Source organism: Emydura macquarii, unplaced genomic scaffold (assembly GCF_026122565.2).
Source record: "Emydura macquarii macquarii isolate MOO-44397 ecotype Brisbane River unplaced genomic scaffold, CSIRO-AGI_Emac_v2 contig_212, whole genome shotgun sequence".
Lineage (NCBI taxonomy): Eukaryota > Metazoa > Chordata > Testudines > Chelidae > Emydura > Emydura macquarii.
Window position 1 is genome coordinate 13446081 of NW_027130349.1, and position 25457 is coordinate 13471537.

General features: G+C 40.1%; 2 protein-coding genes across 11 annotated transcripts in view; one reads left to right on the forward strand and one right to left on the reverse strand.

Annotated features, from left to right (window-relative positions):
* The window catches only part of GNAL (G protein subunit alpha L), a 304035-nt gene extending 301807 nt beyond the window's left edge, over positions 1–2228 (forward strand). For all 4 annotated transcript variants that reach the window (XM_067547866.1, XM_067547888.1, XM_067547882.1 and 1 more), the window contains one exon: positions 1662–2228. In XM_067547866.1, coding sequence (XP_067403967.1) covers positions 1662–1808 — 147 coding nt within the window. In that variant the 3' untranslated portion in view covers positions 1809–2228. The remainder of the gene's footprint in view (positions 1–1661) is intronic.
* A 2132-nt stretch (positions 2229–4360) lies between these two features.
* On the reverse strand, positions 4361–24783 carry MPPE1 (metallophosphoesterase 1). Of its 7 annotated transcripts, none has more exons than XM_067547920.1 (12): positions 24640–24782; positions 23583–23677; positions 18844–18960; positions 16651–17040; positions 14544–14652; positions 13345–13448; positions 11582–11662; positions 9293–9401; positions 7708–7782; positions 7485–7607; positions 6505–6645; positions 4361–5264 (listed from the first exon to the last, which is right to left on the reverse strand). In XM_067547920.1, exons 4-12 carry the CDS (start codon positions 16929–16931, stop codon positions 5235–5237), a joined length of 1053 nt encoding a protein of 350 aa, XP_067404021.1. In that variant the 5' UTR covers positions 16932–17040; positions 18844–18960; positions 23583–23677; positions 24640–24782; the 3' UTR covers positions 4361–5234. The 7 variants fall into 7 exon arrangements, with proteins under 7 accessions (XP_067404021.1, XP_067404008.1, XP_067403990.1 ...); XM_067547907.1 differs by having other exon boundaries at positions 4361–5417; positions 7708–7779; positions 24640–24780; XM_067547889.1 differs by having other exon boundaries at positions 4361–5417; positions 24640–24779.
* Positions 24784–25457: the final 674 nt, after the last annotated feature.

Here is a 25457-nt window from a genome sequence, read left to right on the forward strand (position 1 = left end):
AGGACCAGTTCATTCATCTAGACCAGTGACTCTCAACCTTTCTAGCCTACTGTACCCCTTTCAGGAGCCTAAGTTCAGCCCCCGAGGGCAGGACTTGAGCTTCAGCATGTAGCTTTGCGGGACTCCTGGTTGCCACCCCCTAATGCCAGCCCTGCACTTGCGCCTCCCTTAAACTCAGCCCATGACCCCCTGGTGGTCACCATCCCCAGGATGAGAAACAGTGATAGAGCAGTATAAACACGTCACTGTCTGTATGAAATTTTAGTTTATATAGACTTCACTAATGTTTTTATGTAGCCTGTTGTAAAACTAGGCAAATATCTAGGTGAATAGATGTACCTCCCGGAGGACTTCTGTGTACCCCTGAATCATAGAATCATAGAATATTAGAGTTGGAAGGGACCTCAGGAGGTCATCTAGTCCAACCCCCTGCTCAAAGCAGGACTAACCTCAGCTATATCATCCCAGCCAGGGCTTTGTCAAGCCTCAGCTTAAAAACCTCTAAGGATGGAGATTCTACCATCTCCCTAGGTAACCCATTCCAGTGCTTCACCACCCTCCTAGTGAAAAACTTTTTCCTAATGTCCAACCTAGACCTCCCGCCCTGCAACTTGAGACCGTTGCTCCTTGTTCTGTCATCTGCCACCACCGAGAACAGCCTAGCCCCATAAAACCAGTCCAGGATTCCGCTGTGTTCATATGGGTCTCCTCATAGTGTTGGTACATAACAACAATAAATTGAACTATTGACCTAGAAGTGAAAGGTTCTCTCTACATAAATGCTAAAAATAGTAATTTCTAGCATCTCTAAAATAAATGTCCAAGTCAAAGGACGAGAATGGGGGCCTTACGCTGGTACAATGAAGCTGTGAAACATCTGTATAATGTAAAGCAGGCACAATAGGGCAGCTAAAAGAGTCAGGAGATTTTTTCATATGGCCAGTCAGTAAGGCTGTTAAAACAAACCCTCCTGGAATCCCATGGCTTGCTGCTTCAGAGAATGTAACACTGTAAAAGCTAGGTAGGCTTAGGGGCAAGAACTGGAGCACTTTAATTTTTTTTTTTAATTTGGAGATCATTTCAGCTGAAATGCAAGACAACAGTGTTGTAGCCAAAAGGCTCCCAGACACTGCTGTCTGTCCCCTTATGTATCATTTTCTTTGTCTAATGTTGGGTTTTCTATAGAGTCTAATCACTGAACAAATCCTCTAGATCCATATTCAAGGCTCCTAAATGGATATCTTATCTGCCAATGCCTAAAGCAGTTAGAGAAGCATGGATTTAAAACTTCTAAACAGGAGTATCTAAGAACTGAAAATCAACTTAACCTGGGTTTTTTTTCACTAGATTGCCAGCAGCCCAATTGTTAAGATGTGATTATATACATGCTTTTGTGTATAATTTAACCTGCTTAATACACTTCTTCAGTGTATAGCTTATGAAAACACAGGCATATCTTTGGACTGCATAGGCACAGCTAAGATTTGCAGTTGGATTATCAAGCTAGCATCTCTGAAAACTCTGTTCTCGTTCTCCACGACACTAATCTTTTATGACAAATCCTCACATACAACTGGATACAGAAGGGTGTAAGTCCCCTTGAATGAGCTGGCAGACCCCTGAGCAATCAGTCCTTTATACGTTCTCTTCCTTTTCTGCAGAGGATAAGTACAGCAAGTGGCGATGGCAGGCATTACTGCTACCCACACTTCACATGTGCAGTGGACACAGAAAACATCCGCAGAGTGTTCAACGATTGTCGAGACATCATTCAGAGAATGCATCTTCGCCAGTATGAACTCTTGTGATTGGGATCACCATGGAGCCTGTGGTTTTAAATTCTTAGCTCTCTTGCTCTCTCTCTCTCTCTACTACACCACACAGGGTGGAAGAAAATACTACAGAAATATGTCAGTCTTTTCAGTTTGTTTACCTTAATTATTTAGCCTTTGAGCTGGTTTGCAGCACGTTTGCGTTTCTTTTCCTCCATGCTTTTTGGGACTGTTTGTGTGCTTTATTTTGATATGCCACTTCTTTGTCATTCCACTAAGCCCTTTGGCTACCTCTGTTCCTTTAGAGCTGTGTTTGGTTTGGTTTTTGAGTTTTGTTTTTGCTAATTGAACATAACCTGCTAAATTTTTTCCAGCAGGTTATGTTAGTTCAAACTGGTATGTCAGCTGGATGACACTAAAGTCATACCTATCCTTGTGTGGGTCCCTTTTTTAACATGACATTAAGAGTACTTGATGGGTGAAAAAAGAATAATGCACTTTGTATCAGGTTATTAAATACTGTCGAGGAAGTATACACACAATGTAGCAGCACCACAATATTTATTACTCTGTCACAGTTTTTAGCATTACTGAGTTGCAGGTCAACTGATAAAGTGACCTCCTCTTTTAAGCCGTTACTGGCACAGGAAGTAGAGTAGATAATGAGAGGCATGGTGAAGATAAGCAATTTTTCTGGGGTTTTGAGGCTAAGTGCCTCTGCACACCTCAGGCATTGGAATTACAGCTACTTTTTCAGCCTATTGCATCTAGGCAGAAAATTTACCACCCTCACTTATGTTATTTGTGCTGTCCACAAATGATCCATTTAGTTTAGATCATTCTTGGACAACAGTTCTCTCCCTATATATATATTTTTTTGTTTTACTGGTTTATTATATTGTACAGACTGTAAAATGTAATATTATTTTGTACAACTTTACTGAAGAAAAATACTTGTAGAAGATCTTTGTGCCTTGATTATGGCTGTACCTGTAAAATGAGCTAAGATGTAAGTATGTTTTTGATTGCGCTGTACAGCTTGATGTCAATCTTACCTGCAGCAGTGACTGGAGGTAAGAACTTTATCTGTAGAGTTTAGGGATTTTTTTCTGGTTTATATAAAAACAATGCTCTTTAGTATAAAAAAATATAAATTATGCAAATTAACCATTTACCTTTTCAAGTAAGGTATTACAGTCACCGGATGTTGCAGCAACATGCCTTTCTCTTTTGAAATCTCAGCTTTAAAATATTGGAATTCAGTCAAGTGTCCAAATTGCAACCTGGTGTTGTTTTAATGGGAATCAAGGATTTTTTTCCTTTACCTTTAGAAAATATGTTTAGTAATTCTTTGGTCATTCATAGTACTTCACAATTGCACAGGCCGATTGTGAATGTGTAAAGCACCATTATATAGAGCTCGTCAATCTTTGTACCAACAGCAGCTTTCATTGTGCAAGTAAATAGCAAGAAAGAAGAGGGGGGAGGAAGAGAGGTATAAACCCTTGGGTCTGGCCTAAGAGAATTACAACATGATATTTTTATTTCTCTTTTAATAAAGAGACATTAGAAAATTGTTTTATTTTAAATATTGTAGAATCAAACTGTGTGAATATTTCTCAAACTTGAATAATTTATGCAAATGACATTCTCAAAACAAGTTGTGGTACAGTACAATATATAAAAAGCAAGAATTGCTGTAGCAATAAGGCATGTCCTTTTTAGTAACTATAACACTGCTTTATATTTTATACATAGGTGTTTTATGTCTCTGTGAGTATATACTTTTCCTGTGTCCAAGATAACCTGTACAAATGTCTAAAATTACAGTTGCAATAACAGAACCTAGAGAAGTGTTAGCCTACATTACTTCATAGATTGTTTGTTCACTCCTTGGACTATTTCCATTCTTTGTTTTAAATTTTAGGAGCAAATTAAGATTTGAATTGTTTTCAGGAACACAATACGAATCAGATTTTTATAATACAGCCATGATTGTGTTGTTTATAAACCCAGTCCTTTTACTTAAAATTAAATTAGAGAAATTTAGTAATTTTCACTCTTAAAATGGGATCATTTTAGAGACAGTGTCTTTGATAAGATTATCCTTCCAAGTAAAATTGCTAATAGGATGTACAGTCTTGATATATCTATATTTGCAATTCAGTTATGTACTTACTAGACAGTGAAAGGCAGGGTTAGCTAGTAATTGGTAGAGTTAGGGAATTATACCTGTGCCAGTGATGCACAGATTCTCTCACATCCCCTTCCAAAATTCTTTCAGAAACATGCAAACTTTGCCAATTGGAAATAGGCACAACAAACAAACCTTGTAGGCTAGAAACCCCTGCCTCTGCAGGAGCATCAAAAGGAAAACTGGTTCTTGGTGTGGAATTTCCTTCTGGTTCTTCCTGTAATGGGGTTTGTCTCTTCTTGTCCACAGAAAGCAGCAGAGATTCTGGCTTCTAGATTTTTGCCATCTACCCACCCAGGCGGAGGCACTCTGCCTCTACACCACCTCCCAAGGTTGCTGTGGCTCCAATGGAGCTCTGCTGCTACAGTTCTCCCCCACGAGGAAATCCCCACAACTCCATTAAAGTTGAGATTTCAGCTCAAAGCTGGCTCTGCATTAATATAACCAAGTTTTGTTAACATTCTTTTTTAATCCTACAGGGGCATAATGTGCATTTGCTACCCTCATGGCTTCAGCAGGAAGAGAAGGGAAAAGTTACTGCACCAATATCTGACCTCCCTCGCTGGGGAAAACCTCTCGCCACACAGATCTATAAGGTGCAATAGGGCCCTGTACTTTAAGATTATCATAGCACATCTTACTAAAGAGCAGCTTGAGATGTTCCACCCCATGGTTTTGGTAGGTCTGGAGGGGTGGAAAGAGTCTGGGAGACAGGGGATTGCAATTTACAACTATTAACACATCAGGGACTAGTAGACTTCTCCCAAACAATAGTCTTTTGTGTGTGACATCTTAGACATGCTCAAGAAATCCACTGATGTATCTATCTCCTGCTGACATTAAGACACACAAGCATCATATTAGAAGGGCATGTAGCAATAAAACATACAGGGATGGTTCCAACTTGGAAGACTAAGCCTCCCCCTGGGTAGGACACACTAGTGCAGATAAGTGCTGAGGCTGTAGGATTTACATAATGTACAGTTACACTTTTAATATACATATTTGATACAAAAATTATAGCAAGGAAATGGACTCATTTGATTGTAGAATACTGTATTTTTGTACAGCATGAAAACAGTTCATTTCAGTTAATTATTTATCCTGTAGTAGTCATATCAACTGTGTAGGATTTCTATGGTATGTGTAAATGCGACCTGCCTTCGGATTAGCAATCCAATTAGGTCATTTGCTGGCATGAATATAGTCTGATGTTTGACTGTTCTCAGCTTTGGTATTTCAGTAACTGAATGCAGATGTCTGGCTCTTCATACTGCTTTATGCTTCCTGATTAAGTGCTGAGCAAAATAAAAAGGTGGATTAAGAAGCTGAAGATAAGCTAGTATCAGTACCACAAGTAGAGCCCCTGCTGTACAGTATATAGTAACAACTGTGCTCTCAAGTGGAAGGAAACACTTGTGGAGGGAGAAGTCAGTTGGTGTTATGCTGCCCTGAAAAAGAAAGAAAGACCATCATGCTGCTACTAAGAGTTTGGGTACAGGTTTAGTACAGTGATTCTACATCAAAAACAGCAGCAAGGCTCTGTTATTTAAGTTCTACAGTGGATTGCAGAACCTGGACTAATATCAAAGCATCAATGCCTCTGCTATGCAGTCTGCACCCTATAGCACTATAAACTAAACATGCTGCAGAGGTAAACATGCATGGTTTGATAGCAGCCACTTTAAGGAAAATGGACTAGGTAAAAGCACTTGACTGACTAGGTAGCAGGACTACTTAGCAAAAGAAAAATGCCAACAGTTAAATTAAAATACACAGAGTGAGGAGGGACTTGAGGGTGTCTATGGACTAACTAGAGTAAACCAAAGAGCAGTGAGATTTATTGAGTTCCTTTTCCCATGCCACAAGATGCTGAAAAGTAAGTAACAGATTGGAGGTTTTGCTATTCAAAACAGAACTTTTCAAAAACTTGAACTGTTGTAGAACTGGGTGTTTTCTCCATCTTTAAGGGGTACATGATAAAGAACATACTGTATATTGGAACTATCTGCTGGAGCATAACCACCATTCTAAGTGAAATTAGAAAACGTGAATTGAAACTAATCAGGCAGATTATCTCATGACAAATGAGAACTTCCCCTCTCTGAAGTGGTTAATGGGTGAGTCTGAAAGGCAAGAAAGCCATGTAAAAATCTGAGACAAATACGGTTATTTTCATAGTAGATAAGTCAGCCAAGCAAAACTAGTCTTTCTACTGTTCAGTGCACGGTACTGATGATTTTTTTTTTTTTTACAAGTCAATAGTTTACCCTGCACCCTCTTTATAAGAAACTCTGTTACACATGCTTTTTACAAATACAAAACAGCAGTTCCCGTACCACACACCCTGTGTGGCTCCCATCATGTGCTTTATAAAGTGGATGCAGTGTATCAATAACTGTTGGGTTTTGAGGGAGGGTGGGTGTTCTGCCTTTTTAAAAAAACAAACAGGTAGCAGCAGTTTACTAAAGAGCTGATTGCCATGTTGATTTATATTTATGAAAGTTACCTGACAAAAATAAAAATCTTTAAATTTACCATGATGAAACTAGGGTTGTTTCTGTTCCTCCAACTGAATGATGGGACACTGATTTCTGGAATCTTCCCCTTATGCAACACTTCACATGCACTGTGGGTATGGCCACTCAGAATCAAACGGGGATGAAACCACCATAACAGCTACATTGAAAACAATCCAAAAGTGCAAAGAAGAAAGGGTTAACTTTGAATTTGTTAAAAGTCACCACACAGTTTAATATCTAGTTTTGTTCCCAACATGCTTCCCTACCATATTTTTACTGGGGCTACTATTTTTGCAGAGTATTTTGTGAAATCCTCATGTCTTCCACTAATACAATATTCATATTTTAATATTAAATCACCCCATTTGACCTTTGCCACAAAAACAGGATGGTATTTTGTAGCATTTTACTAGAATAGGTTCTGCTTTTGGCCTCCTTATGAATTAGAACAACATAAACAAAGGTTAGTATCAAGTCTTTAGCATGACAAATAGAAAACCTTGGTCTCAGCGCTACTCTTCATTTGATTTGGCCTGCACTCAAACTTTAGCACATATGTTTCTGCTATAAGGGAAAATATCTGTTGCCCATTTAATTGATTAGGCAAGTTCTCTTTACACATTTTATTGTCAGTAGTTCAGTGAAAGCTAATGTTTTTAGCGCACTAGACAAGATCACTGACTTTTTCTATTAGTCCTACTAAAAATGGGTTACCCAAATACTCGAAAATTTTACATATAGTACAAAATGCTACCCTGAGGATAATTGCTCTGCATCAGACTGAGCATCCCTGGACTTATGTGTACATGTGGAGCCAACCAGAGAACCCAGCAGGTCTATCAGCAGTCTCTCCTGGGCCTCACTAAACCAGGAGGAGCTGTATTCAGCTTGTTGCAGCTAGCATTTGCTTTTTCCAATATTATATACATAATTAAGGATTTTGGGAAGAGTTGTAAAGTTACTGTGATATTAAATAAAGCTGTTAAATTATCAAACCTTTTGTGAAGCCTCTTTAGAAAGTACGTCATACTTTTCTTTAAATGGGATTTTCTTTTCCTCTGGAAGAGCAGAATCTTCTCCAGTACATTCAGCGTCATTTCTTCTGTAAAGAGGATAATGCTGACATGGATTCAAAGCAAGAGCCAATTATTAGCTAACATAGCCTTTGTAAAATGTTGCTAAATATGCTGAAATCTTGCCCACCTAATTTCCAACACACCTGTAAAAGGATTGGTTCTGAAGCTGGAAGCTGTTCCACATCACTGCATCTTTTGTTGGAATGATGCTGTTCCTGCTAATAAAATCAAGCCAGACAAATGTAATCATCTTGTCTGTGCAGCACTAGTTCTGTATTTAGTACTTGCTGGGAGAAAAATGCTAAGTTGAAGATCATGTAAGATATTTTCCTCAAAGAAATTAGTTTTGTATAAAGATTATTGCAAAGTACTTGTAGACAGAGTGTGTTGGAGAAACTAATCACACGAGGCCTTACAGAGTACATTTTAAAATGAGAGAATGAAAATTAAGAGGTATAGGTAAGGGAGAAAAGCTCTATGATGAGATGATTTGAAGAGAGATGATGCTGTATAGGAAGCCTGTTCCAAATGGCAGGTGATTCAGAGCACATCTCACAGTGGTGAGATTGTGGAGCGATAAAGAAGAGGATGGTACTAGATGAACAAAAGCCTGAAGCAAGTTCATGAAGTGTTTTAAAAATCAAGATTGCCACTGTAGAACTGGACGTGAATGAACAAGGAGGTAGTGGAATTATTCGAGGATGCTATGGATGCAGTTGCACACTCTCTCTGTGAACATGCTGAATCATGGAGAACTGGAATGGCCATAGAGAAGACAGGTAATCTGGCAAGAGGACATGAAAGCATGCTTGAAAACTTCAGCAGTGGGGGAAATCAAATCAGTAGTATTCAGAGGCAGCACTGGACAGATAATGGCAACATGCAAGTCTGCAGATCCAGGACATATGGGATGAGAAGTAAAATTCACCAACCATGCAAAGGTTTCCATTAAGAAGGGAAAGAGGAAATGGGGTAGTTTGGTGCTCTTTTTACTTAAGAGAAGTTTTATTGATGTAGCTGAAGGAAGTTAGGGTACATGCACAAGTTAACTTGGTCAAGTTTTAAAAATAATATATTTGAACAGCAGCATGATAGCTCAGGTTAGGAGGAGACATGACAGCAAAAAGGGAGACAATAGATAGAAAAAGGCCCTGTCCATGTGAGGATTGATAATACTTCTAGCACACTTCATCCAAAGATCCCAAAGTAATTAGAGTAATCCCAAACTTTAGAAATGAGAGTAATCAGGAACAATTTTACAGATGGGGAAATTGAGAAGTGACTTGACTTGCCAAAGATCTTACAGCAGGTCAGTGGCAAAGTGAGGAACAAAATCTCCTGACTGCCTATCCATTAGACCATGCAACCTCCCTTACAGAGGCCAGTGTAAGTGATATTACATGTGGCGGAGAAAAGGGCTATAGGATTTTGCCGACAGAGACTGTAGAGAGGTAACAGATCAGACAAGTTTATAGGAGGGAATAATAGGAAGTTAGCAGAAAGATTGGGTGAGGGGGAGTAAGCAACATGTACATTGAATATGGAGGGAAGAAAAATCAAGGTGACAAGGTCTGAGCACTAGGAGAGGAAGGAGGGTTTTGCTGACAAGCCACAACACAAATTGGAGACTCAGATTTTTCAGAGGAGTAGAATCTGACTTTCACCCAAACTATAACTGCAACATACTCTGCAGTTACTGTGAATGGACTACTGGATGTAAACTCTTACCTGTTGGGAGCAATTCAGTTTCTGAGAAAGCTTAATGAGCTTTGCCTCTGCTCTGCTGCAGATGGTGCATCCATCACCTTCCAGAGCAACACTGTTCACCATGACAAAACTAGGGGAGAACAGAGACGGAGTGGGGGAAAAAACAATTGTTAGATCTCCAGAGATGGAGCCCTCTTTAAAAAAGAAATGCAAACACGTTCATAAATCAGACACAAAGTGTATGAAAGGCACACACACTGCATCTCTCTCAGATACTGACACTGCATGCTATCAGATTTCCATGATCACCTGTTTTATTGTTTGACACTAATCTAGTCAGTTGGGTTGCATAGCAAAGTTTAGATGCTGTGACTAAATCTTATATCCTCACAATTAGTGAGGCATTATTTAAAATGGTTATAAATGTTTAAAATTATATCCTTTTGCCGTGCAGAAACCCATAACATTGAAGGTAAGAAGTTGCACTGGCACTTGTATCTCAGAAGCCAGAGAGACCTTGTGAGTAATGTTAAAGCAAAGCTATACTGCATTTGGTGGCTTCTGCCCATGGAAGGCTGGCCCCACAAATGAAGTTGGATCTCGTCTACAGGGTGCCAGCCAGCAAAGTGTGCTGGTGGGGTGTGATTTGTAAAGCACTCTAACACGTTGCACTCCAACCACCTTGCTGGCATGCTCTAAAAAGTACCTAGTTTACATTCTAAAAATATCTACATGAACTACGTACTCTTTAGAGTGTGCAAGAAGCAACAAAGCAGGGTGGTTAGAGCATAACACACGTCTTCTGGCATGCTTTGCTGACACCGTGTAGGCAAGCCCTTAGTCTGTTTCACACGAAAGGTAAGTCTCACTTAACCACGAGGTCTCTGGCAAAGCAGGGAGGGGAAGCTTTCACTGTACTTACATAACTCTACCTTCCCTTGCAGATTTTAAATAAACTTTGAACTTGTCTTGCTGCTAGGTTATTACCCGTCATAAGTATAAACAGTCATACATTTTTATATTCAGGAGGACAACCTGCTAAGCCCACAGAGAAAGGACATATTCACAATTCAGCATGGGAGGAGGAGGGAACAATGGTGTGCTTATATACAAAAATTAGCTAGATTACATCATTCAAGGGTTGCTGGCAAAAAACAGACCTTAAATTGCGGGCAACATTTTTCACTAAATAGCTACTGGTTGTACTAGTTTTCTAGACGAACATATTTACCCAGTGGTATTAATAATGCAAACTCATTTCAGTGAGCAGCTGGTCAATTGGGTATTATGCACAGTCTGGAGCAAGGAGAATATGTTATTTCCCAGTTTGACTATTTTTAAAATGTTAGCTGAAATGTATTTGGGCCCACAGACGGAGTAACATATAGTTGTATTAAATTGGGGTTTAATTTCTCATAAGCCTGCATGAAGCACACTTCTTTTCTTTCCTGGGAGATACAGCATTTCCAGGCCTGTTTAGAATACTTGCTTAATGTTTTAAAAATGTAAGTGATACAGTTGTAGCCTTTATTTCCTACATTCCTGTGAATTATTATATTCTGATAATTACATGGCAGAGTGTAGATGGGTAAAATGTGTTTTCCCCTCAATTTATCTGGCAAAATAATTCTAAGATATCTTTTAGTGGACCCTAGTGCTCTTCTCCCATCACCGTTCCTTACACAGTATGTGAACCCAGGACAAAAGGACGTGCTGAGCAGATACAGAAGTAGCAGCATATTCACTGGCCTACCCGAGGTTTCTCCAACCGATAAAATTAAAGGAGGGAAACAAGGTTGGCAATAAGATGACAGACACACTGTGGGCTGAGGTGAGCACTCAGGAAACCACTTGTGAATAAGGGCTGCAGGACCAGGTGCTACGCTACCATGTTCCATAAACAAGGAATGAGTTTCGAGCACTGAAGAAGGGAGAAGATTCCACCAGTGTTAAATTTTAACACTGAAGTGCTGAACATTTCACTCAACCCGTTTCTTCATTTAAGGTTTGCAGCCACTGGTTACCACAAGCAGTTGGAAGCAAAAGAACACAAACTCAGGACACCTGTTCTTATGCTCCTGAGCACATGATTGCCATTAACTCCTTTGAATTTTCTTTTCACTGGAAAGTTGCTAAATCATCTTACTCAAAATAGCTCCCGTCGCAGTATTTATAAAAATGTTTCTTGGGAGTAAACAGTGTTTTATGTTTAACAACTATTCATAAGAACAAGCTACAATGGGTTCAAGAAAATAAAAGTTTAAACAAAATAATGAAAAAGCTCAAAATGTTGACAAAAATTATACTCACTTTACCCCTTTCCGGCTTACTAGCTTTCCTGCAGTGAAGTTGAAAACTTTTGCAAATCGTTTTAACTTGTAAGTGGTCATTCTGTGTTTAAAAAACAGAAGTAGTATGATGTTCAAACTTGCCATTATAAGTCATTTTATAGAGTTGTGTTACAGACTTAAAAGGCAATTCCCAAACAGGGGACTGCGCTATGATCTAGATTAGAATTTAAGACCCATATTCTCCATGGAGTGGATACTGCCATTCTCAGTCTATTCTGGTCCCAAAGCAAGCATAACCAAGCCAGGGACAGTTACCCCAATATAAGCACAATGTGAAGTACAACAGATGCAAATCAACCTCCCTGAAAAAGTAGGGAATGGGGCAGAATACCCAATACCTTGTCTATGATGTTGGTTCACTACAGCACAGCACGAGTTAGAACAGCAGTACAACCAGGATGTGATCTTGGAACCACCTTTACAGGGCACTGCTAACTCTCTCTCTGTGCAGATGAGCCACACCCAAGGTCTGGCTCAAAAAATGTAACCCATCCCATCTTAACTGACTCTTGAAGACAATGGCCTATTAAACAAAAAAGACTGACTCACCTGGAAGCCAACAGTTACTCAGTACAGCCAAATCTTGTGAATTAAGGGTGAGTCATGGGATTTTGGCACCTGCAGGAGGTACTCTCACAAAGACCCAAGCAGCAATTCCATTCCCACAATTTTCAGGGCTGGTCACGTGTGCAGAGCTCAAGTGAGAGCCTCTGGGACTGAGAAAACATCTGCCCTTGCCACTGAGCCCAGCATGTATGGATTGGCACTCTCTCAGTAGTAGCAGAGAGAAGATTGTGGGCAGCAGGACACAGGGAAAGATGTGGGTGGAAGGAGTCGGGAAAAAGCTACTGCTGAGCCTGGGATCCAGCAGCAGCACCCCCACCCCAGTACGTCCTCTGCCGCAGACCCAGCAGCAGCTTTTCTCAAACTACACACAAACCCATTTCTAGGTAGGTGCTTGAGACCCAGCAACCACTCCTCCTACGAGAGTAAGGGGACAGAAGAGTCAGAGAACAGCTGCAGCCAGGTCCAGGGCAGAAAAGTCCAAGGTGAATGTATTGTAAATTATTGGATAAATTTATTTATTAATGTAGCTGATCAAAATGATGCAAAGAAAGTATATTAAAAAAAATTAAATGCTTTGAATGTGAATTGATTTAAAGAAATAAGGCTTGTCTTTAGAATTACTGCACTGAGATACCAAAAACTGGGCTTGGGGTTTTGCAGAAATGAGCAAGGTGGGAGATGTTGTAAACACATTTATTCGTACATGTAAAGATCTTTGCAGCTCACATAAATCTTTACTAGGAGGACTTGATACACAAGAAGAGTACTTCATGTTTCTTGGATGTTCATCTTCCAGTTCCATTTTATTGACCTCATCCAGTAGGGGAGAAAGGGGAACTGAAAGCCATTTCCGATTAGTTTTACTATCTCTGGGGTATGGGGAGGGTAAGTGGAGATTCCATCTGAACAGCCAGAGAGAAGCATATATTAAAAGGTTAACTCTTCAACATGAAACGCTCACACACACATTGGCAGAGGAATACAGAGGAGTTCAAAGTAAAAAAGACTAAAAACAAAGATTTTTTTTTTTTTTAAATCTCAATTTTGGGGCTGATCTGATGATTTTTGCTCTCTTGAGGCTGGCACTACTGAGTTACTGTTTACACCAGGACATTTCACATGTACCACTGTCCTGTGCTTTACTGAAATACTTACTCATAGTGAAAGCCAATGTCATGGTTCCCAACAACAACCATTAGGTCAATGTGAACTGGATGCCAGAACATTTTCTGAAACCTCCTGACATCATCTGCCCAGGCCTGCAGGAAAATTGTAGAAACTGCTGATGCTGAGGAGAACTATGAAAGGACTTAGCAATAGGTGGCATTTCAAGATGTTCATGTTTTATGACTTTGGGTTGGGGAGAAAGAAGCTACTACAAAAATCAAGTCCAGGGAGAATCACCAAATTTCAGTTTTTAGTCAACCCACTGGAAACTACCCCTGCCAAGACCAGAGCAGCGTACGTTGTATATTTTCTAAGAATGGAATATGGACAATATTAAAACAGGAGGGGTTAGTGAAAACAACTATTAATGTCACTGATATTGCAATAACAATTACTGTATGAACTGGCTTTAGATCCCAGGACATAAATGGAACAGCTGTCAGAGCCCCAGCACTAATACCCAGTAATGCACAGGCCTGACTGATTCCTTAGTTTTCATTTGCAAAATTCATTTGCCTATAGCTATAGTACACTCTGGGCAATGCACTTCTTTGGGATTCAGTAGGCCAAAAATGCCTTTTGAAATAAACAGCTGGGTAAATTAGTCATGTGCCATTTTAAAGTTTGAATTGTTAGCCATATGCTAATGGCTTGTCAGTGCTTGCACCTACCTTTATAGTGGTGGCCACATTTATAAACATTACCTCTTTTCTATACTACTCCCCAGATTATGGTTACGGAGCACTGCTCCTAACAGCAGGAGAAACCTACCCAATCCCCTTTGTACCTCAAACATGAAGAGGATCACACTCAACTGTGGATCTCCTCAGACATGTTCATTCTTGGTGCACAACCTGTCTCCTCTTAACCTTGCACTCAAGTGTAAGAGAGTAGGAGTGCAGGGTGCTGGAGACTTAATGCAAAAGACTATGCCTAATGCTTGATCTTATTTGTGCCCACGGGTGCCCTCCACTCACACTGGAGTGCAGGTGCCCTGCAGGGACTGTCACATTACACTAGGAATTATAGAGTCAAAGCCTACAAATCTGCAATACACCAACTGTGGAGGAGGAAAATCAAATAAAGCCTGGCTTGTTTTGCATGCTATTTTTTTCCAGGAAACCCCATTTCTTTTTAAATAGTTCAGCATTTTATGACACTAAAACCAGTATATGTGGACTTTTTACCTGGGAGGAGCTCCACTTTCCTTCATCAAAGACATCTCCTAAGATGAAAACAATATCTGGCTGCAGTAATGACAAGGCAGTTTGGAAGGCTCTCTCCATTTGCCATTCCCTAAGAAACAAGAAGCATCTTATCAACAGACTCTCTTAACTAACTGATCCTTTATTCTGATTAAACAAGATCTGGCCAGACAGGAAGGTGAAGCAGACTCTCAAAGACTGAAAGAGCTACTCTGAAAGCCAGCTAGATTTAAGTCAGGTTTAAAGCCCAGAAGCTGTCAATCTTCCCCCATCCACTCCAAAATGACAAAAACCATGATCTGCACCAGCTCATAAGACATCTTACATAAAGTGTGGATACTAACCCTTTATCTCACGTTAATGGGTTATTTTCAGAGTATGTAAAAATTCATCAGTGGAAGTATGTTGAATAATTGCACAAACGACAGAAAGCTTTTGTTCCTGCAGCAAAAGGTTGTGATTGCTCAGAACAAACCCCCACCCTGGATATGGAAACATCATTACAAATCATCTAACCAATGACACAAATTAGACCTGCAGATAAACCCATTTATAATGAGTAAATTACCATACTGCTATTTGCTAGACATGGGTAACAAATTTACACTACCAGTTTTTTAAAACAATTGTGTCAAAATGGTAGCTGATAGAGCTGACCCTAGTGTGCATAGGTGAAACAGCAAATTTGTTATGCAAGATCCAGCCACTGTGTTGGGGCCTTTAGGGCTGAGTTTTCCTTTTATAAGTTTCACCCTGCAGTGATTTGAGCAAGGTTCTGTTGGGACACAGAATAAAAGATTCTGCTCTGGGTTACAGGAATATAAACCACTGAATTTGGCAGAAATAATCTAGATTTACATTACTACATCATATTATTCCTTTCCTGTACTAATATGTAGGAACTACCTGTATTTGGCGGTTCCTATAGGTCAGTAACAGCTTGTTCTCTAGCTTGAGAGCATAACTGAAACTTTTATAGAATGTCTTAATACCACTTCAAATTTTCCAATGCTGGAGTCAAAAAATAAGAAAGTCTTTATCAGCTCATCTAATTTGACAATGCAGGATCACATAGTAAGGACAGTATGTCTAAAAGCATTCTCTCTCTCTCTCTCTCTCAGGACAGAGCAAGGAGCACTTCCTCCTCACTCACCCCAGTCTAATATTAAGGCTTGGGCTCACTCTCCTGAACTCCTCCTCCAAGTACATTTATGGTTATTAAAAGATAAAAGAATGTTCAGTACAGACTGAGTTTGGTGCCACTCAATCCCATAGCTCCTGTCATAGCAAAATGGACACTTTCCTTCAAAATTTTGCTTCTCAATGGATTAACAGAGGGCTTGTGTCAATGTGGCTCAGTGGGTTAGGCATGGGGTTGGGAGATCTTGATTTAGTCCTGGCCCTGCCACTGACTCACTGTGAAACACTGGGTGAGTTACTATCAGTTCCTCTACCCCTGTAAATGGGGATACTATTACTAACTAACAGGGTGTTGTGGAAATAACTAGCTCATTTTTGTAAGGCTATGTCTACACTTATGGCAGCAAATTCGTCACCATCAGATCAATCTATCTGGTTCCATCCGGAAGTCGACCTAATAAAACCTCCCCCCCAAAAAGCATAGCACTGTACCAATGGGTACGCATCTCCCATCGGCGCAGTGGAGGCGGCACACTAAACTGAAGTTACGAAGTCGATGGGAGTCATGCAAGCTACTCTGCATAGCTTGTGTAACTCCCCTCAACTGCCGCCGAATTTCGCTGGCAGTGCAGACCAGGCCTAAAGCACTATGATTTATAAGTATTACTATAAACTGGAAAAGGATTCTCTGAGCCAGACAGTGCACTCAGAAGCTTGTGGCAGCACAATATAACACGACACTCACTGACTGACTGTCAGACACTCGACTGGTTAAACACAGTCTAATTCCCTAATGCTCCATTATTCTCTTCACCTGAAGCTCAGATAAGCAAATCAGAAGCCAAACTGGCTACTTGTCACAAATGCCACTACATTTACCACAGCTTATACATGGCTGCTGATAAAAGCTTTAAAAATTAGTTGCATGTTCCCAAATTTCAGTTATTACCTTCTTAATTTGTCCAGCCAATGCCCTTTGATTTCACCAAGCAGGTGGGTATCAGATAAAAACATAGCTTTTACGACAGAAGTTGAAGACTGTTTGCTGCCCCTGTGAGCTTCAATTTTAACTTCTGGCCAATGACACTGAAATATCACCACATAATAAATTAAAAATTCACAGAAGATTAACACCAAGACCACCAAACACAGAAGCTTCAGCAGAAAACAGCCTCTCTTCTTCAAGTGAAGAGTCTTCATAATGCTCAAGTTGAATCTCATTGTTGCCATGTCAGCCTATGGAAGTTATTTCCCAGTGGCAAAATACCCTCTCTCATACAACAGGAAATGGTGAGGTCCAATCGGAGGTTCAAAGGGTCTCCACATCAGTACAGAACCCCTGCAGAAGAAATATAAAATAAAGCTATTTACAAGCCCAGTGTTCCAGACATTAATAATCAAATGCAGCTCATTGACAAGATGAAAAGTCACATCATAATTCCTATTAAATTAACATTATTTTGAAAGCCTGAGGGCCCTTAATTAAAAACAAGAATCACGAAGGCAAAGTTGTTTTCCCAGACAAAGGAATCAGATTATTGCCAAGGAATTTGAAAAATCCACCCGTCTTCATTACATTACAAGCTCAGGCTACTCCAACCACATTCTCCTTTCCCCAATCTTCAGAACCAATTTAAAAGTAGAGGAATAGATTTGTGACAAAGAAAATAAAGGACTTCAAGCCACAGCTTCTGGTTCTACCACAGGCTTCACAAGTAACCTCAGGCAAATCTCTTAAAGCCTCTTTGCCTCAGTCTCATAATTCTTTCTGCAAAGCTAAATTCATTATAAAGTTCTCAAGATCTTAAGATGGAAGAGAGTTTGTAGAAATAAAAATTAGTAAAATAAAATTCACCAGAACAAACCTAATCCAATTATTTGCTTGCTACTCTCCAGTACTGAATTTGGGATAGCACTCTTCTACACTAATCTCTGACTGCACCAGCACACAGTTGTCCATTATACTTTCAATATGGTTTTATTGTTGTAGTGTGAATGGGACAACATAGTTATAAAACCACATTATGGAACTGGGTTACAGTCTAGGTCATGACATTGTCCCCACCCTAACACCATCCTGTAGCTAAACTGCCACATGGGCACAGCAAACCAATGAAAGGGCTAGAACACATATGCTACTATCTAGGTTAGCCAACTGTTCGCTTGCAGTTAATGGAGCCCAAAGAGAGCATTTATGTTGCTCTGAGTCACAACACTGAAACTAGCTCATGGGCTAGAAGAAGAAAATGGGTCCAGTGGACTGCAGCAAGTTAATATATGTGTAATCAAGAGCAGAATTTGATCCATTTTATTTAACCTTGTGCTAGAATAAGCCTGAAAACCAAGATCGGGGAAAGGAAATTTATCCAGCAAGTGTCCTTTAATTCCATCATGCAAGTGGGAGCTTTATTTTGAAGAGGCAGTTCTATCACTGCACTTTCATGCTGGTCACAGGTTCCTAGAAGGAAGTCTACAGCAGGGGCCAAAACTCAGCTGGACCTGCTGAGGACACATTGGGTGCTGTGACAGGGGACCCAGTCTAGCAGTGGGATGGATTGTGGGATTCCACTCAGAGATGTATAGACCTGGGCCTGTCATTTGGAAGAGGTGTGCATGGAGAAACTGAGTGAGGGTCAAAGGTACAGATCACCCTAGTAGCATAACATTCTATTACTAATAATAAAATAATAAATAATAATAATGTACAATAGAAGACACTGAGATGGGAACGGAGAGCAGCCAAATATATTAGCATTCAAATCATCCCAGAACACACTATGGCAAATGCGATTGCTTTCTGCCACAGTCACCGGAATTTAGTAAAATTCCAAATTCAATATGATTTACTGACTTCAATTAATTTCACTGTGCGAAAGCCCAACAGGATAAATGAATTTACCACACCCTAAATCTACTGGAGGTTAGCAGTAAGGAGGAACAGATGACTGGGGCTGACTGTGTTTTTAAAGAGAAACTCAGGAGATTTCAAAGTCTCAAGGACACAAAAGTCTTTCCTTCTAGAGATTATTTTTTCAAACTGCCTTAAAACTAATCCAAAACAAAGGAGTCGTCACCCTGAGGCAGCATCCAGGACTGGATTTTCCTTTATGGTTGTTAAAAAGGCCTGAGTGTGGACCTTTACCTGGATATCTGGAGGGAAGCTCTTCATTTCCATTTAAAGAAGAAAGGCCAGCACTTTCACAATTCCACTTCCTCTACAGTCCTTTGCAGAAAAATACTCTCTTTCTGGGGAAAGTGCCTGCAAGAAATAGCAAAAGAGGAGATTGCAATCCCACAGGAGAGGAGGGCTGCTAGGTTAACCTTAGAGCAATGGTTTTCAAACACTTTAGGCTGTGTACCCCTTTCCAAATAATGTAGTCTACCAGGTACCCCCATCAGAAATAGGGTTATAATATATCTATGATTAGACTGCCAAGTCTTACTAAATAAAATGCACTGTCCACCATTAGAGGATTTTTCTCACATACCCCAGTTTGAAAACAACTGCCTTAAAAGTAAAATGCCTAGTCCTCCATGTGCAGCCTCTGCCAGGATTCCACTTAGGAGATAGCACAGCATGCCTGAAGGACCTGCTTTTAGAGAAAGCCACTTAGATTGTACTTACTAGGACAAGGACAATGTTTCTCTAAACACTTACTAATGGAAATTTGAATCAATGTTAATAGAAAAGCTGTAAACACACACTTTCTTTTAAAGATGAGAATGGGACATTTCATTATTTGCTTTCTTACTCTCTAAAGTATTATGAGACAACAAATAATGATAATACTTAGTACTTATATTAAGCTTTTTATCTATAGATCTCTAAATACTTTTAAAAAGGCAAGTAAGCACCATTACCCCAGGCATGGAAACAGAGGCACTTCAAACGTGTTCACTAATTTTTGGGATTCTCCATTTTTGGATGCTTAATCTTACACGCCTGAAGCCATTTTTCAGATGTTCCGGCTGCATTTTATTGGAATTGTGGGTAATCAGTACCTCTGAAAACCAGGCCATAAATTGAACAACTAAAAATTAAGCCACCTTTTTGAAAGGGTCAGTGACTTGCCTGAAGTCAGTAGAAATTCAATGACAGAATCAGGACAAAATTCAGCTTTTCCTATTACAAATGCTCTAACCAATGGGCCAGGCAGCCTCTGGATAAGTCCCTGCCTTAAAGAAAATTGTGACGTTAACTCTTTTCAAACATGGATTTGTCAGTGATATCAATATTTAGAAATGTTATCTTTTCAAAACAGCATAGAGGCATCAGTTTGGATCAATGGCTCCCAACCCGTGGCCCACAGGCCGCTGGGTCTTTCAGAGTGGCCTGCACTCCCCTCCCGCTGGCTGCAGAAGGGAGCCACTGCCTAAGTACCCAGGCGGAGCGCGTTGCTGGGTCTCTAGGTGCTGGATCCCTGCTGGAGCCAGAGGGAGGGGTGCACTGATCTCCCATCCTCCTGGTTGCAGAAGGTTCCCAGTGCCTAGGGACCCAGGTGGAATGCAATGGTTTCCCTGCTGCGGGCAGGGGAATGGGAGATCCTCCTTGCTGAATTCCTTCCCTCTAGCTGCAGTGGGGAAGGGGGAGCAGAGGGGGGCTACTGGCAGAGACTGGTAGCCCTTCAGGGTTCTAAAAATAATATTTGTGGCCCTCGAGCCAAAAAGGTTGGGAACCACTGGTCTGGATCAAAGACTACACTTTTTCAATATGTCATTTAATATATTAGCAGCAGTGGATCAATCTTTGCTATGTGCTTTAGATGAGTGCAGGAAACAATGAAAAGGCGAAAACGTCAAAATGCAGCATCTGCTCATTATACAATAGAAAACACTAAAACAGCCACAAAATAATCTGCAAAGGCGCATTTTCTGTTTGTTCAAACTACACATTGATAGGTTATAAGCACAAAAATAAGTTCCACAATCCTGTTTCAAATAGGACACAGCAATAAACTCCATGGATTCACAAGTAGATGCTAAATATCCACTTTGTTGTCACCTCTGTTAAAACTTGATTTTCTTCCTTTCTTCACACTAAGAATGGGGTCATCACCTCTCGCAAGTTGTCCTGTGGGACAACAGCCATATTATGAGGAAGCTGCATGATTATATGATATCCTTCAGTTATGATACAAGAACTGTAATTCGGCAATCCAACATTTTACACCCAAGTTAAATCTAGGAACACAGGAATTACCACACTAAGCAAATCAATGTTTTGTCTAGTCCAATACCCTGTCTCTGACAGAGACCAGTACCAGATATTTCAGAGGAAGGAATAAGAAACTTCCTAACAGTCAATCAGGGGAGATTGATTGAAATCAGAGATTACAATCATGATTTAAATCAGAAACCTTGATTAAATCTTTGATTTTAATCTTGTTTTGCATTTGTTCTTTTTAGTTGTTTTCCTAAAGAAAAGCTGATAAACATTAAAACATGTTAATTTACTTCTAAATATAGTCTTTACACTAAATTTGGTACTTAATAACCAAAAGGATAAATAAAGATTTATAGATTTAGTGTAAGAAATTATATAGTTTAACATACATTTATTGAGATTCTTAATGTTTACATTTTTATGTTGGAAAATGATGAATGATGCATTTCTTATTTACTAAATTATGGTTCATTATTTTACTCCTGATTTATGTCAAGCAGCATTTGGATGGAAACTGGAATTCAATTAAAAGTGTACAAAGCCAGCATTTTAAAAACATTATCAGTTGAATATAACTACCTTTAATGTGCTAGTTACATAAGGGGGGGGAATAAGTTTACAAAACGTTTTGCATTTAAAGCTAATTTTTTTAAAGAGAGAGAGACAAGGTAGGCGAGGTAATGTCTTTTATTGGACCAACTTCTGTGTTGGCTTACACAGAGCTCTTCTTCCTGTCAGTATAATCTGTACTTAGTGAAAGGATTGTTCCTGGTTATCATCTACTTCAAGATTTTAGAAGGTGATCAGGAACAGTCAACACGGATTCACCAAGGGAAAGTCATGCCTGACCAACCTGATTGCTTTCTATGATGAGGTGACTGGCTCTGTGGATGTAGGGAAGGCGGTGGATGTGATATACCTTGACTTTAGCAAAGCTTTTGATACTGTCTCGCACAGTATTCTTATCAGCAAGTTAAAGAAGTATGGGTTGGATGAATGGACTATAAAATGGATAGAGAACTGGCTAGAGCATAGGGCTCAACGTGTAGTGATCAATGGCTCCATGTCTAGCTGGCAACCAGTCACAAGTGGAGTTCCCCAGGGGTCTGTCCTGGGGCCGGTTTTGTTCAACATCTTTATTAATGATCTGGGGTAGATTGCACCCTCAGCAAGTTTGCGGACGACACTAAGCTGGGGGGAGTGGTAGATACCCTGGAGGGTAGGGATAGGATACAGAGTGACCTAAACAAACTGGAGGATTGGGCCAAAAGAAATCTAATGAGGTTCAACAAGGACAAGTGCAGAGTCCTCCACTTAGGAAGGAAGAATCCCATGCACAGCTATAGACTGGGGACCGACGAGCTGGGCAGCAGCTCTGCAGAAAAGGACCTGGGGGTAACGGTGGATAAAAAGCTGGATATGAGTCAGCAGTGTGCCCTGGTTGTCAAGAAGGCTAATGGCATATTGGGCTGCATTAGGAGGGGCATTGCCAGCAGGTCACGGGAAGTGATTATTCCCCTCTATTCGGCATTGGTGAGGCCGCATTTAGAATACTGTGTCCAGTTTTGGGCCCCCCACTACAAAAAAGATGTGGACAATTTGGAGAGAGTGCAGCGGAGGGCAACCAAAATGATTAGGGGGCTGGAGCACAGGACTTATGAGGAGAGGCTGAGGGAACTGGGCTTGTTTAGTCTGCAAAAGAGAAGAGTGAGGGGGGATTTGATAGCGGCTTTTAACTACCTGAAAGGGGGTTCCAGGGAGGATGGGGCTAAGCTGTTCTCGGTGGTGGCAGATGACAGAACAAGGAGCAACGGTCTCAAGTTGCAGGGGGAGGTCTAGGTTGGACATTAGGAAAAAGTTTTTTACTAGGAGGGTGGTGAAGCATTGGAATGGGTTACCTAGGGAGGTGGTGGAATCTCCATCCTTACAGGTTTTTAAGCTGAGGCTTGACAAAGCCCTGGTTGGGATGATATAGCTGAGGTTAGTCCTGCTTTGAGCAGGGGGTTGGACTAGATGACCTCCTGAGGTCCCTTCCAACTCTAATATTCTATGATTCTATGATTCTAACTCATCCTTCTGCACTTTTTTAAATACATAGATATGAAGAGGAAAATAAGCTTTTCAGCTTTTTCAACTTTGAATGTCATTCAAAGTTGAAATGAGCTAGTTGAATGAACATCCAGCAGTTCAGTGGTTTGATTTTCTTTAAAACATTAGCAGCAAACATACACTGCTTGAATGTTTTATTTAAATGATTTCAATAGATTCTAGTAAGGTTATCATTTCAAATTTAATTTTAAATAGGGTTATTTTAAAAAATAACATTAAATTTAAATTTTTTTAAATCTAATTTGGGGGTGGGGGGAGGTGGATTTCTTTTATCCACCCAATAGTCTATTATGGAACTAAAAAGCCTTAGGGGAAGTTATTCCTAACCTCAAAAGAATCAAGGGTGTGGATTTTTTGTTTTTGTAAACATTCTGCAAGCTACTTAGCATAAAAATCAGGAGAAGTGGAAACAATAAGCTCTGAGCAACTAATTTTCCTTCCCCTTCCTTTAGTGAAAACTCCAATTTCTTTGGTAGACATTTGAAATTACTCCAGGGATAGAGAATAAGCAGGTGTTAATATAAGCAGTAGATAAACACCTCACAACAGAGTGGGTTAAAAAAAAAAGTCATTCTTGTTTCAGCCAGTCAGGTCTTCATATTGCTTACATTTTCTTGTTAGAACCCCATCCTGAAAGATGTTCAGAGCATCACTGCTGGCCTTATTCAGGACGTGCCACATCAGGACCTCAGAAACTAAAGAGCTGTGAACATGAACAGGTCAATAAGGTATAGCGAGACGACTGGGAACTGGAAAAGTAAACTATCATTAATAAGACACAATACAATTCCAGAAAAGCCTGTAATCTCTGCTTCAAGAAAAAAAAAAGTAATTGACCACTTTACAAATTCACTGAGCTTGTGAATGAGGCTGGACTACAATTGTTTAACATAAACCTTACCTAGCATTTTAATCAAAGTCAGCATTATAAAACTACAAGATCTTGTTTGCATGTTGTTTGCACTGAAAAGACAAGTATAAAGCAGAAACATTTGTTTGGCAGGCAGAGGTGAAATCCCCACAAAGCCTTATCGTGCAAATTGTATCTCCCTCTAATACTGGAGGGTTCCATCTTTACTTACTGTACAATTTATCAAAGAGCTGCCAAAGTATTATCTAATTTAACAGAAAATGTTAGTAATGCAACTTGAGTTGCATTAAGGCACGTAAAAGATGGAAGACAAACATCCTCAAGAGCCTTCGCATTCACCAGTCCACGCCATGTTTAGCAGATAAAAGGCAAACAAAATACAGAGTTTCGTTACCATTGTTCAACCACTCTCCGGTAGCCTCTCTTCATTAAGAGCCTTTTTACAAATCAACTCTCTCCAGTGCGTCTGTACGCAAAGAGCTACAGACATGAAACAAAGGGGTGGGGGAGGGAAGGAATAAATTAAAGAAACCAGTCCTCAGCCAAATGGTAATCCAGGCAAATTCAACCAAAAGTCAGGTGCGTGGAGAACGAAAATGATATTGAAAGTGGAACTGCTATTTAAAGGACACCAGCGATGGTAAAAAAAACCACCCCAAAAGAGAGTTTTGAAAAACGCTCTCTGCACATGCCTCTTGCTCGTGTTTCTGCTTCTGGCTGCTGCTATTCTGGGAGCCGTGCTGCAGACTTTAGGACTGTGTCTCATCTGCACACCACATTTCTAAGTTACTTACGGTTTGCTTCTACCGAAACAAAAGGCCGTGCAAGATCAGCCAAGCAAAACTGGCATTAACAGACAAAGCGGTTCGGAGAACAATGCACTCAAAGGGGCACAACAGCTCTTCTCGGCCAAATGAAATACTGATCCTGATTGGCTGTTTTTACTCTTCAACCCAGAAGCTGTAACACTGGCCAGCTGCTGCTGACTTGACTCTGGTTGGCTGTTTACAATCACAGCTGAAACGCTGATTCCCAGCCGTAGCTGTTCTTTTTTTCGACTATAAGGCTATTTTGATTGGAATACTGGGTGCAGTATCCGCACTACGTTTGCAGATCTGGTTACAGGAGAGCTGTTTTCTGACACACCATTAGATACCCCATCTTAGATGATCGTGTAGGTTGGAACTGGAAGACCTTTGACAATACTAGGTCTGAAGAATCTAAGCTATAAGGAAAGGTTAAAGGACTTGCACTTATTCTCATTCTAAAAGAGTGAAACCTGGGATGATACAACAGTTTTGAAAGTTTTAAGACAGCATGATCAAAGGAATAACAAGGGTTTCACCTTCTTGACTTTATTTAATAGCTCAGGCAGAGCAGATGTATTATAATGAAGATTTCTCCACTATTCAGCAGACTTTGCAAACCGCAGGATTCTGCCAGGGATGACCATTTTTATTCCTCCTTACTATATATTTTCACAATGGTAAAAGGTTCATATAGAACATGCGAAGAATTAGGAAAAATAAAGAATCTGACTATAACATCTCTGCACCTTCTTCCATGCTGCCCTTCACATGGAGCACGTTCCCAAAACTGATATGTAAAGCTT